This window comes from Cricetulus griseus, chromosome 8 (assembly GCF_003668045.3).
Source record: "Cricetulus griseus strain 17A/GY chromosome 8, alternate assembly CriGri-PICRH-1.0, whole genome shotgun sequence".
Classification (NCBI taxonomy): Eukaryota; Metazoa; Chordata; class Mammalia; order Rodentia; family Cricetidae; genus Cricetulus; species Cricetulus griseus.
The window spans coordinates 18,030,974-18,045,320 of NC_048601.1; the positions used below are offsets into that span (position 1 = coordinate 18,030,974).

The window sequence follows — 14,347 nt, forward strand, 5'->3', positions numbered from 1 at the left end:
GGTGCCTCTTCTATTTTTTCTGTAAATTTGCCTATCCCAGGACCTTCTATGTTGTGTAGTCTCTGGTGCCAAGCTTCTTTTGCTTGGCAGGTGTTTGTCAGTGGCATCTCTATCAAAGCATCTATCTGTACACCACTCCTTGTTATGAGTGGATAATAGTTGCTTTATTCTGTGGACGATGATGGACAGATTCGTTTAGAAGGCCTACAGTATGCTAGTGCTTGGCAAGAACCTCACTTACATTATTTTCTTTATCCCGGGTATTTACAGCCTAGTGTTTTCCATTGTGCAGAAAACAAACCCAAATTCCAGAGGGTACTGGATTTTGTTTAACTATGTAAAGATGTGTTGCAGAATATTTGTTTAACTATGTAAAGATGTATTGCAGAATACTTGTTTAACTATGTGAAGCATTGTTTTTGTTTATGTTGCATTTATTTAACTATGCAAAGAGTGTTGTTGTTTCACTTTGTCTGCCTAAGGCACCTGATTGGTCTAATAAAAAACTGAAAGACCAAATAGCCAGGTAGTAGAGGATAGATGGGGGGGCTTGTGAGAGGAGAGAAAAATGGAGCCAGGCAGCTGGGAGACAGATAAACAGACACGGAGGAAGTAGGAAAGCAGGATGGACAGTACATCAATGAGGTAAACAAGCCTGGGGGCAGCACATAGGTTAATAGGAATGAGATAATTTAGGTTAAAAAAAAAAAGGCTAGCTAGAAACAAGCCTAAGCTAAGGCTGCACATTCATAATAATAAGTCTTCGTATCATGATTTGGGGGTTGGTGACTCAAGAAAGCCTCCTACAAGACAGGAGCAGTTTCTTTCCCAAGGGTCTCACAGCGGGTGAGTGTTTGAGTCAAAGCCAGCTAAACTCTATGGTGTCTCAAGTTCCAAGTACCTTTGGGGGCTTTAAAAAAAAAAAGTAAGAGAATGAGGGGCTAAGAAGCCGGGCGTTGGTGGCGCACGCCTTTAATCCCAGCACTCAGGAGGCAGAGGCAGGCGGATCTCTGTGAGTTCGAGGTCAACCTGGGCTCCAGAGCAAGTGCCAGGATAGGCTCCAAAGCTACACATAGAAACCCTGTCTCGAAAAAACAACAATAACCAAAAAAAAAAAAAAAAAAAAAAAAAAAAAAGAATGAGGGGCTTAGAGAGATGGCTCAGCAGTTAAGGGTGCTTGGTCCTCTCCTAGAAGACTCGAGTTCAGTTCTCAGCACCCATATCAGGCAGTTCACAACTGCCTGTTACTCCAGCTCCTCTTCTGGGCTCTTTGGGCATCTAAATGTATGTGCACAAACCCTCACACAAACACATAAGTAAAAATAAAATGTATGTGCACAAACCCTCACACAAACTCATAAGTAAAAATAAAATGTATGTGCACAAACCCTCACACAAACTCATAAGTAAAAATAAAATGTATGTGCACAAACCCTCACACAAACTCATAAGTAAAAATAAAATGTATGTGCACAAACCCTCACACAAACTCATAAGTAAAAATAAAATGTTTGGGGGGGGGAGGAAGAAGCAGACAGATTAGTGGGCTAAAATGCAGAAGTCCAGCTGGAGGCAGGCCACCCACTTGAGGATGTTACAGGAGAAGGCTAGAGAGGGCCCCACCATCTCATTTCCCCCTAGCCACTCATCCTGGCCCTCTTCATCAGGCCTTGGACTCCTGCTACCTGTACCCCAGTCAGAGAAAATACCTGACTATTGCTTTGTCTCTGATCCCCAGAGCCAATGCTAAGGCCTTTGGAGTCAACAGCAGCTCAGGTCCAAGGACCACCAGGGGCTGCAGAGTAACCATTTTTGGAAGGCAACAAGGTAGTTTGGTTCAACACAACTCAGTAGCCAGTGTTGGTTCAAACTTCGGGAGTCTGACCCCGAGTAGTTTATTTTAGGCAGATTTAAGCACAGCACAATTTGGTGAACATTTTTCTGGTGATAATTAACTCAATCCCATGTGCACAACAAAGCTTAAGAAATGACTACATCAAAACCTCTCTGTAAAATACAAGTGACATCTTCCATAAAGATAGGTTCCACAGATTGAGAAAAACAAGTTCATAAGAATCTGTGGGAAAAGCTGGTGGTGGTGGTGGCAGGAAGATCTGGTGTGGTCTCAGTCACACAGATAGCACAAAGGTCACAAGGCTATTAGCCAGCCTTCTGGGCAGAAAACAGGTTATACCATTCTCCCTTTGAAGAGACAAGCCTGTTTGTTTAACATTCCTGGTTCCCCTGGTGCTTATCTGTGAGCACAAGGACCTCAGTGCCTCCTTCACCTTTCACCTAGAATCTCTACTTATTCCTCTCTTGTCCTGCTAAGGAACAGCTGCCTTCCTCTGCGACCAAATTCTGAAGGGAGACAAGCAATACTACGAGACAAGCAATACTACAATTGCTGCATAGTTGTACTACGGCGACTGTGTCTGGTGTTTGTCCAGACATCAAATAGTCCACAGAGGAGATGGTATTGAGGTTATTTTTTCTTTTGCCGAAGAGGTTTTCTGTCCCCTAACCAACCCCAGTGTTATTGTGAATTGGTTCTGAGAGTAGAGACATTTTTTTTTTTTTTTTTTTGTATGTGTGATGGGAATTGAACTTAGGACCTCACTCTTGCTAGGCAAGTGCTCTGCGACTGAGCTATATTCCTTACCCAAATTTCTTACCATTCTTCCACACACACACACACACACACACTCACACACACACACTCACACGCACACATGTGCACCCTCCCTTGTGCACACACGCACACCACACATCTCAACATTCCTTATTCTAATTTTTTTTTTTGTTTTTTTGAGACGGTTTCTCTCAGCCCAGAAATTCTAGCGGCCCTACCCCCTCTCTGCCCCAGTTCTCCCATATAACTATGAGTCCGCCAAGGAAAACACAGAACAGTTCAGAGCTTCAGTAATGTCTCCAGGAGCCTGACACAGAGGTGGTTTGAGGCTGGGGGCTGGTGAAAGGGTTATTCTCTAGAAGCTAGAGTCCTCAGCCTCCTCAGGCTTCTTGCTGAAGGAGGCTAGGCTGCCTACCCCGAGGCCCACTCTGGTCTCCTCCCATCTGGAGGCTCTTTTAGAAATGCCCAGGTCTTCTTTTCTTCTGTCCCTTTGATGTTTTGGCAGGTTTTGCCTTGGACAGGTAATGGAGGGGCTTGGCAACCCGGTTCTCTAACAGGGCTTGGTAATTCTTCACAAGGTCTTCGTTCAGGGGCACACTGGGCAGCCGAACCAGTTTCAGGGCCATCTCCTGGTAGTGAGGCAGAACATTTGGGCAGGGCCAGGTCTTGGTGAGATTATTGGGAAGTGGGTTGGGTAGGATCCGGAGGTCCCAACGGTACAGCCTTCCACCGGCGGATATGTACTGGGACCTGTTGGGAAAGCAGTTCAGAGACAAGCAGTAGAGTCAAGGGCCAGTTCTAGGCATAGTATGGAGAGATGGGAAGGGTAGGTATTGATTCCCATCAGCTATTTGGGGATCAGGCTATATACCAAACGGCCTGCATTTAATTGTGTGTTGTGGCATTAGGTGAGCCACACTGTTTAGCTGTATACCTTCATCCTTTGGACAACTGTATAGAATATCATCTAGGTTTTGTTTTTTTTTTTAAAATAGGCTTTTTAAAATTTTATGTGTATGGGTGTCTGGCCTGCATGTTGGCATGTATACCACTTGTTAGCCTGGTGCTAATGGAAGTTAGAAATGGGTGTAAGATTCCCTTAGACTAGAGTTACAACTATGAGCTGCCATGTGGGTGCTGGGAATTGAACTCTGGTCCTCTGGAAGAGTAGCCAGTGCTCTTAACTGCTGAGCCATCTCCCCAGCCCCTCACCTAGATTCCTCTCATATATGTGTGTGGTGCTATGGATGGAACCCAGGGCCTCACACAGGATTGGCAAGGGCTCCACCACCGAGCTCCACCCAATCCAATTATCCACTCTGTTTCCTTCTTTCTTCTTTCCATCTCAGTATGCGGTCCATGCTGGTCTCCTTCTTGAGATCTTCTTGCCTCCTCCTCCAGAGTGCTAATATCACAGGTTTCTACCACCATACCTGACTCTATTGCAGAGTTTTATCTAAATTTCAGCCATTCTTCTCCTCTCTTCTTTTCTACAAATCCAGGTCAAATGGAAAGACCGGTGAAGTCAGTGTAGCAGGTGGGGCAGGCAACTTCCTCTTCTTTTTTGGCCTGTAGTAGTAAATTGAACAGGAGCAAATTGACTTAAAAACAAGACAACAGCACAATTGGATAGTAGCAGATTTTCTGTGCTTCAGCAGGCTTTGTGCCTGGTTCAGCAGATATTCCTGTTTGCTGCTTCAGGTTTATTTGAGGTTCTCAGCTGCAATTGCACGTGAGAATCACCACAGAAACGTTTTGTTGTTGCTGTTTGTTTGTTGTTATTATTATTACTATTACTATTATTAGTGCAGAGATGGAACTTTGAGCCTCTTGCATGGTAAATAAGAAGCTATATCCCGCCAGGCATTGGTGGCACACGCCTTTAATCCCAGCTCTCTGGAGGCAGATGCAGGTGGATCTTTGTGAGTTTGAGGCCAGCCTGGTCTACAGAGAGTTCTAGTACATCCAGGGCTACACAGAGAAACCCTGTCTTGAAAAGCCAAAAAGAGGGGCTGGAGAGATGGCTCAGAGGTTAAGAGCACTGGTTGTTCTTCCAGACGTCCTGAGTTCAATTCCCAGCAACAAAAGGTGGCTCACAACCATGTGTAATGTGATATGGTGCCCTCTTCTGGTGTGCAGATATACATGGAAGCAGAATGTTGTATACACAATAAATAAATAAAATCTTTTAAAAAAAAAGAAAAACCAAGAAGAAGAAGAAGATATATTCCTGAGTCATGCCCCTACCCCTGTGATATTTTGAAAACTTCCCCATGGATGTAGCCTATTGTAGAAACCTTGCCAAACATGTACAAGACCTTGAGTTTCTATGTAGAGGGTCCTAGGGATTAAGATAGAATCTCATGTAGCCTCAATTATATCCAATTTGTGTAGTGCTATGCATTGAACCAGGACTTCATGTCTTCTAGGTGAAAAATCAGCTAACTCAGCTAGGTACCCATCCACCCTCATGTAGCCCAGGTTGGCATCAAATTTCCTGTGTAGCCAATGATGGCCTTGAATTCCTGATCCACCTGACTCCATCTCTCCCAAATGGCAGGATTATAAGCATGCATCACCATGTCCTTACACAACTGTGAGTCTTTCTGAAGATGCCTGTATGATATACATTAGTTACCAATAGTCTTCATGTATGGATAGTAGAGAAAGTCAGGGTCCTCAAGGTGACTCATCTCAAGAAGTCACCAATCTTTGGCTCCATATTTTAAGAACTGTATCGTATAGACACACATATGTGTAAGGCGCGCGAGCGTGCGTGCGTGCATGCGTGTGTGTATGTGTGTGTGTGTGTGTGTAGGCACTGGTGCAGAAGCTGGAGACAACTATCAGTGCCCCACTCTCTCACTCTCTGCCTTACTCCCTTGAGACAGGGTCTCTCACCACGACTGAAGCTTAACATTTCAGTTCGGCTAGCTGGCCAGTGAGCTCCTAGAATCTGCCTGTCTCCATCCCCCACATCACTGGGGTTACAAGTGTGCATGGTTGTGCCCAGCTTTTTCTACATGGGTGTGGAGGGGTCGAACTCGGGTTCTTCTGCTTGTGCAGCAAATGTTCACCCACTGGTCATCTCCTGAGCGTCTGTGTGCAGAGCTGGGGGTGGAACCTGGCCTCGAACACACTAGACAAGTGTCCTACCCTGAGCTGTATTCCTAGGCTTCACTGTTTTTTGTTTTGTTTTTTAATTTAAAATCCCAGCAAGGAGATGGTAGTCCACCCCTCCCAGCACTCGGGAGGCAGAAGCGGGCCAATCTCTGTGAGTTTGAGACCAGCCTGGTCTACAAGAGCAAGTGCCAGGATAGCCTCCAAAGCCACAGAGAAACCCTGTCTCGAAAAACCAAAAAAAAAAAAAAAAAAAAAAAAAAAAAAAAAAAAAAAGAAAGAAAAGAAAAGAAAGAAAAAAGAAAAGAAAAGGAAGGAAGGAAGGAAGGAAGGAAGGAAGGAAGGTAGAAAAGAAAAAGAAATCAAAGCCTCAAGCTGGGTATGGTGGTATATACCTTTGATCCTAGCACTGTGAGTTCCAGGCCAGCAAAGGCTATGAGAGACACTGTCTCAAAGAAAATTTTCCTAGGCAATGTCTGAAGAGATGGCTCTGTGGTCAAGAGAGCTTAGTGCTCTATCAGCAGAGTGAGGTTCAGATCCCAGCATCTATGTCAGGTGGCTCACAAAAGCCTGTAACTCCAGCTCCAAGGGATCTGATGCCCCTTTCTGGCCTCCATGAGCATCTGCGCACACACGCATGCACGCACACCCCCAAGCAGTTCCTTGTAATGTCTGTCTCTGCTGGGACCACTCTGGAGGGACCTAAGGGGCTCTAGCCCCTCCTCTGTAACCTTCTGAAGACCTTCTAACCTTCCAGACTTAGCCCTGGGTTCTCTGTTAAGCTTTGAGGGGTGGAGGTGGATACTCCAGCCCACAGTAGTCCTGCCTGCCCAGAAATTTCTGAAATATCTACTTTCTAATGTTTTTATTATCATATATTATACAAAACGGATTTCATTGTATTCTTATTCCTGTGTAAACAACGTATTTTAATCATATTCAATCTCATTATCCTTTCTTGTCCTCTTTTCCTAAGGACCCCTTCCTCTTCCCAACTAGTGTGTGTGACCCAATTAGGATTACTTACGGGAGCATGGACACCTTAGCCGTGGCTCCACCCAGGAAGGAGATGTCTCCACTCCAAGAACTGTCAACTTGCCTACTAGCCCTCAGGAGGGAGAAGTGGCATCTCATCCATCCCTCCTTCCCCTCCTCCCAGACAAGATAACATCTAACTTTGGTTCAGTTTCTTTCTCCCATCTTTCTTTTCTGTGCGGAGGATAGAATCCAAGGCCCTGAGTGTGCAAGCAAGTACTCCACTGCCAACCTGCATTCTAAGCCCCTGGCTTGGGTTCTTTCACATACAGACAAGCCATTTCATTCTTATCCAGTAGGTAAGTGTTTATGATCCTTCTTTATCAATTGAGCCTGGAGAAACCAAACCACTTGTCAAAAAAGAAACTCTCTGGCCTTAATTCTGACCCCAGGTTTCATTTCTGCTTCCTCTGTTAATAATGGACATTACTGGGGCTGGAGAGATGGCTCAGTAGTTAAGAGCACTGGCTGTTCTTCCTGTTCTTCCAGAGGACCCAGGTTCAATTCCCAGCACCCAAATGACAGCTCACAAACGTCTATAACTCTAGCTCTAGGGGACCTAGAATCCTCACATAGGCATGCAGGCAAAACACCAATGCATAGAAAATAGAAAATATTTTTTAAAAAATAATGAACTTTACTGGCCAGACATGGTGGTATATGCCTTGAATCCTGGAACTTTGGAAGTGAAGACTGGGGAATCACGAGTTCAAGGCCAGCCTTGGCTACACTGAGACTCGTTTAAAAGGGGGGATTAGTTGGGAGCTTAATATTCTTGTGCCTCAGGCATGTAATAATCCTTATTCTCCTTGTCAAAAAAAAGGAAGGAAAAGAAAAAGGAGAGGAAGAAAAAGAAGAAAGAAAGAAACTAAGGAAAAGAAAGAGAAAGAAGAGAGAGGGAGGGCCTGGAGATGGCTCTGCGGTTAAGAACAATGGCTGCAGTCGTTCCTAGACAGCTCAGGTTCAGTTCAATTCCCAGCACTCGCATGGCCCCTCTCAACTGTCTGTCACTCCAGTTCCAGGGAATCCAACAGCCTTTTCTGGCTTCTTTAGGCACTAGGCATGTGCGTGGTGTACAATGCATTTAGTTTTTTAAAGACAGGGTTTCTCTGTGTAGCTTTGGCGCCTATCCTGGCATTCGCTTTGTAGACCAGGCTGACCTCGAACTCACAGAGCTCCGCCTGCCTCTGCCTCCTGAGTGCTGGGATTAAAGGCGTGTGCCACCAACGTCCGGCATTTTTTTTAAAAAAAACTTAAAAAAAGAAAAAAAATGACAGCCATACATGATGGCATACACATGTAATTCTAGCACTCTCGAGTGAGGCAGGAGAATTGCCAGTGAAGGCCAGTCTGGACTATATAGTGTGATCTTACCTCAATAAAACAAAAGAAATACAATAATGATACCCACACACATAAAATTGGGTGCTTTGCAGGTATAGTGTGGTTTTGGTAGTTGTCTCTTCTATCTTTTGAAACCAGGGACTAAATTACATTTCTTAGGATCCCTAAGCCAAGCAGGTACTAAATTCACAGTCCCCTCTCTCTGAAGTGTCTTCCACAGGCTAACACCCCTCCACCCCCACCCTCCCCCATGCCATCTGCATCATCTGTCTGGCCAGCTACTTTCAGGAAGCAGTTGGGAGTGTGGCTCCATGGCAAAACACTTGTTTGGTGTTTGCAAGGCCATGGGTTCCAGCTGCACAAAAGAAAAGGTCTCAGATGAGTGGGAAAGGTGGGGATGCAAATTAGATACCAGAAACAGGGACGGGGAGAGGTGGCAGCGGCACATGAGCATGGGCAGGCTCACAGCCTGGGAAGGGGTGAGCTTACTTCTTGAAGTTTGGTGGGGGCAGAATATTGCCATGGACATCGAGTGGAGGTGCCCTTAGTTCACTCCTCAGCTTGAGTCTCTCTACCTCCTTCAGCTCTTTCACTGTTCTCATGATCACCTGCTTCTTCCTGTCCGAGTCCATGAAGATGGGGGTAGATTTGATGAAGGTCAGGAAGCTGTTTGGACCCATCCAGGAGGGTGGAGGGATGGCAGATTGTGCATCCGGGAGACGGTGGGGATTGAAATGAGTCAACAAGCGCCAGACATTGCTATCATAGGGTATGTCCGGCCTGGTGGGGAAGGTGGCAGGCAATCGTCCCACATCGAGCCATGTGTGAAAGCCCCAGGTGTGCCGGGCTGCATTCTCCCAAGGACAGAGTACCTGGTGACGAACCTTGGACTTGATTTGAGTGGGTGGTGGCCGCATCAGAGCTAGCTTGTGGTACGTTTGCTTGGTGAAGCCTGGCAACTCCGTGGTCTTTTGGGGGAGGAAGAACTCACGCTGATTCCAAGTCTGGTTGGTGGGGAAGGAATCTCTGGCATGGACCATCTAGGGAGACACAAAAGGGAGCCTAGAATGGCGGCTGTGCCAGCAGAGGAGCAGGGTGCTGAAGACATGCTTTGCTCTCCTTTCTGGGCACAAGCTGCCAGTCTCCAACCCAGGACTCATCAGGATGTAGATGACCTCCACAAGTAGGTATCTCTCCATTCCCACTATCATCAGGGTGTGTGTGTGTGTGGTGTGTGTGGTGCAAGTACATTCACATGGGTGCATGTGAACACGTATATGTGTGTCGAGTCAGGAGACACCTTGGTTGTTGTTCATCTTATTTTGGATTTTCGGATGGTATCTTTCACCGAACTAGGAATTATTGGTCTGGCTACACTACACTGACTGACTATCAGCCTTCAAGCTTCAAGAATCCACCTCTTTCCACCCTAAGCCCCAGCCCTGGGATTTTAAGTGTGTGTTACCATTTAAAACTTTATTACCTGAAAAAATATTTTTATGAGTGTTTTGGCTCTAAGTATGTATGTGTACCACATGGGTGCTTCTCAGAGGGCAGAATCCAGGGGACCCAATGGAATTAAAGATGGTTGTGAGCTGCCACGTAGGCAGGAATCTAACCTAGGTCCTCTGCAAGAGCAGCAGATGCTTTTAACTACTGAGTCATTTCTCTAGCTCTCTGTAAAATTTTCTTATGTGAGTTCTCGGGATTGAACTCTGGCTGTCATGCTCACACAGCGAGCACTTCACAAACTGAGCTAGCTCTCTCTCAGCACTGCCAGCTTGACAGGATCTAGACTCACATAGGATGCAAACGCCTTTAATCCCAGCACTCAGGAGGCAGAGGCAGGCGGATCTCTGTGAGTTCGAGACCAGCCTGGTCTCCAGAGTGCCTGCCAGGATAGGCTCCAAAGCTACACGGAGAAACCCTGTCTCGAAAAAACAAACAAACAAACAAAAAAAACAAAAAACAAACAAAACAAAACAAAACAAAACAAAACAAAAGGATGCAAGCCTCTGGCATGCTCAAAAGGGGTTCTCTAGACCAGGTTAATTAAGGCAGGAAAGGCACACCAACTCCAATGGCACCATTCAGCAGAAAGCGAGGTGAGCACTGGTGTTCATGTTCCTGACTGATGACAGACACCTACCATGACAGGTCACAGGCCTGAACTGAGAGCCACAGTAAGCCCTCCTTCCCGTAACTCTGCTTGTCAGGGTTTCATCAGTGAAACCAGTAGTTGCTGTATTCCCTCCCCTCTGTATCATTTCCAGAGATTCATCAAATCTCATTCTTTTTCCAATTATTACATTTTGGCTTTGATTTCCACTCTGCCAACTTCTGTTCTTTTAAAAATCATTTACATGCACACATTTGTATCTTGGGTTTAAAAATTCTTTTTGTTTTTCGTAGACAGGGTTTCTCTGTGTAGCTTTGGAGCCTGCCCTGGAACGCACTCTGTAGAGCAGGCTGGCCTCGAACTCACAGAGATCTGCCTTCCTCTGCCTCCTGAGTGCTGGGATTAAAGGCAAGCGCTGCCACCACCCAGAGATTTTTATCTTCTTAAAGTGTTATGTGTATGGTTGTCCTGCCTGTGTGTATGTCTGTGCACAACACACATGCTCAGTGTCAAAGGCGGCCCAGCAGAGGACATTGGATGCTTTGAGAGCTGGGCGTTGGTGGCGCACGCCTTTAATCCCAGCATTCGGAGGCAGAGGCGGTTTCTCTGTGAGTTCGAAGCCACCCTGGTCTCCAGAGAGTGCCAGGATAGGCTCCAAAGCTACACAGAGAAACCCTGTCTCGAAAAACCAAAATAAATAAATAAATAAATAAATAAATAAATAAAATAAGAGAGAGAGAGAGAGAGAGGGATGCTGTGAGCCAGGTGCTTGGAACCTGGGTCCTCTGGAAGAACCGCCAGCGCTCTTCAACACCAAGCCTCTATCTAGGCCCCTACCTGCACTTAAATTTTATTTAGTATGTGTGTGTGTGTGTGTGTGTGTGTGTGTGTGTGTGTTATGGTGAGTGTGTGTGTGTGTGTGTGTTATGGTGAGTGTGTGTGTGTGTGTGTGTGTATGGTGAGTGTGTGTGTGTGTGTGTGTGTGTTATGGTGAGTGTGTGTATATGTGTGTGTGTGTTATGGTGAGTGTGTGTGTGTGTGTTATGGTGAGTGTGTGTGTGTGTGTGTTATGGTGAGTGTGTGTGTGTGTTATGGTGAATGTGTGTGTGTGTGTGTGTGTTATGGTGAGTGTGTGTGTGTGTGTGTTATGGTGAGTGTGTGTGTATGAGTGTGTATATGTGTGTGTGTGTGTGTTATGGTGTGTGTGTGTGTGTGTTATGGTGAGTGTGTGTGTGTGTGTGTGTGTGTTATGGTGAGTGTGTGTGTGTGTTATGGTGAATGTGTGTGTGTGTGTTATGGTGAGTGTGTGTGTGTTATGGTGAGTGTGTGTGTTATGGTGAGTGTGTGTGTGTGTGTGTGTATGTGTCATGGTGAGTGTGAATGTCAGAGGACAAATTATGAAGCCAGTTCTCTCCTTCCACTACAAGTTCTGAGAAACTGAACTCGGGTATCAGGATTGGTGGCCAATGCCTTAACCCGGAGTTATTTCACTGGCCCCCAACTTCCTCACCACACTCCCCTCCGTTCTGATGGCCTCCTATGTATCCCTGTAGACACATCAGGCTTAGGGGGAGGTGAGGACCTGTGTCAGCCATTCTAGCAACATACTTTCCATTGTTCCTGGTCCTGGTGACACCCTAGGAAGTCTCCCTAAAGGAGGGCCAAGTGGCCTTTTATCCGAGTCCCATTACCTCTTCTGACATTGTCACTTTTCCTTCATTCACAGTGAAAGGTCAGTTGGCCCAAAAGCATCTAGAATGTCCTTTCCTTACCTTTTCTGTGTCTTCCCTCCACAAAAAACTGTGCCCCCTTTCCTGCAACTCCATGAGAAAATATCCAATTCTGCTATGGTTTGTGTAAGTGTCTCTCAAAGGCTTGGTCCCAGCCTGAGGACTGCCTGGGAGGTGACCCCTCAGGTAGAGGGGTCTAGTGGAAGTTAGGCCATGGGTAGCATGCGCTTAAGGGGGACAGTGGGACCCAGGCCCCTTCCTGCCTCTCTGCTTCTGGGTGCCCATGAGGTGAGGTGAGCAGCCTGCCTTGCCATGCTTTCCTCCATGAGTCTCCTCATAGATCCAGAGCAGCAAGACTACACATGGAAGGAAGCTCTGCCAAGAGCCCCAGGGAACCTTCCCTCTTTTGAATTATTACAAGTATTTTGCCACAGCCGTAGAAAACTGACAAAAACTGTTAACAAAGTCCTTATTTCAGATGTAGAAAGACCCTGTTACAGCAAGGAATTCACATGAGGTCTCAACTGAGTGGGGCCATGTTCAACCTGTCTGAAACATGGCTAAGAGCTTGCTCAGTCTGACCAGGACAGAAATGACTCTTCAATGTTCTCTCCTCTCACCACTCTAGGGCTTTCTTCACTCCCAAATCCCATTATTTCTTCAGCATCATCCCCTGAATCATTTCTTTAAAGTTAAACTCTAGTGCATCGGTGCCCACACGCACATGCCATAGCATGCAAGCAAAGGTGAGGACAGTTCTAGAGAAGGAACTCAGGCCACCAGGCAAGTGTTCCAGTCACTTGAGCCATCCTGTTGGCTCCCTGCATGCTTTTCTCCTTCCTTCTTACCTTTGATTTTGTGATAAGATCTTGTTTGTAGCCCTGGTGGACTAGGCTGTTGAATGCCAAATTACAGGCATGCCTCACTGTACCTAGCTCCCTAGGTCTTTTCTCTAAGAGCATCCCAGAGGAAAGGTCTGAGAGTTAACACAAACATGCCTGTCTATTCCAGGCAGATCTCCACAGGTTTGACAATAACCTGGCCTAGGTGTGAATTTGAACCAGGGATATATAGGGAGGTTCTGCCTCAAAAACAAATGAAGCCAAATAAACCAACCCAAACCTGGGCACAATGGCACATATGTATAATACCAGCCCTTGGAAAGTTGAGACAGGGCTACAGCAGGCTGATAGCATCAGGCTAGCCAGGACTACAAAACAAACACCCTGAAATCTGAATATGAAAGATGCCCAATGCTGAAAAATCTTATTTTTCCTGGGCAAGGGCAAGTTGTCACAAGTGGAAAATTCCACATTTGACCTTTGCTATCAGTCTCAAATATCAGACATCCTAAAATATTGCACACAACAAGTCACCATCTGGCTGTGTAGAAGCCACATATGAAACACAGAATTTCATGGCAAGTTTTGGGTCTCTTCCCAAGATAGTTTATGACTACAAACACTCCAAAATCCAAAAATAAATGCCAAAGCTAACAATATTTCTGGTCCCAGGCTTTTTAGATAAGGCCTCCAATCTGCACTAGTCAGGCTCCTCCTCCTCTCTAAGCTCCAAGCTCAGCGTATCATAGGATGAAGGCAGAAAACAGTTTGTGTACCGGAGAGCCTGCTGCTCAGGACAACCTAAAAGGTTAGCACAGTTGGGCCCCACTCTACCTGCAGGAAAGGCTCCCTGACATGAGATACACAGCTCATACTTGGCCTTTGGAGGTTTTTTTTCCAGCTGCAGGTCAGTCTTCCTCTGAGCCACAGAGCCAGGAGGGGAGGCTTTAGGGGAAAGGCCTTTCTGGTACCATTGTTTGCCACTGGGTTGCTATGGTGATGCTTCCTGACTAGTGCCACTGGGAGGAGGCTCTTCAGTCCCTGATGCTCTCCTGGTGAGGTAGGGAGGGGGCAGTGTTTTGTCAGATCTGGTTACTAAATGTGGTAACAAGAGCTGCTTCTGGGAGGACCTTGCCTGGGAGACTTGGGGAGGAATCAGGCAGCTTTCAGGCTTGGGGCTGGGATAGACGTGGTCATGAGACACCTGCAGTGGGCGGAGCTTCCAGGCTGGAATGTTGAAGGGAAGGGAGGACAAGTGTTGTTGCTGAGAGGAATCAGCAGGGGCCTAAGTCAGATTCTGGTCCCAGGGAACAAGGTCTGAGGTGGCAGGGAAGAGGTGGGCAGTGCAGGGAACAAGAAAATGATTTTATGGGAGAGAGGATCTCACATAGCCTAGACTGGTAGATCTTCCTGCCTCTACCTCAAAGGCTGAGATTATAGGTATGAACCACAACACCAGACAAAACTGGCAGTTTCCGTGTCGAAAAAGGGTGTGGGAGGAACATCTGTGAAAGACCTTGTCCAT

At 46.3% G+C, this 14,347-nt stretch overlaps 1 protein-coding gene across 1 annotated transcript; it reads right to left on the minus strand.

The window, feature by feature from the left end:
• Positions 1–2,567: 2,567 nt before the first annotated feature.
• Tex52 (testis expressed 52) lies at positions 2,568–14,347 on the minus strand. The gene is made up of 4 exons (XM_035448740.1): positions 14,284–14,347; positions 13,657–13,910; positions 8,621–9,171; positions 2,568–3,382 (listed from the first exon to the last, which is right to left on the minus strand). The coding sequence occupies exons 1-4, from the start codon at positions 14,345–14,347 to the stop codon at positions 3,088–3,090; spliced, it is 1,164 nt and encodes a 387-aa protein (XP_035304631.1). The 3' UTR covers positions 2,568–3,087.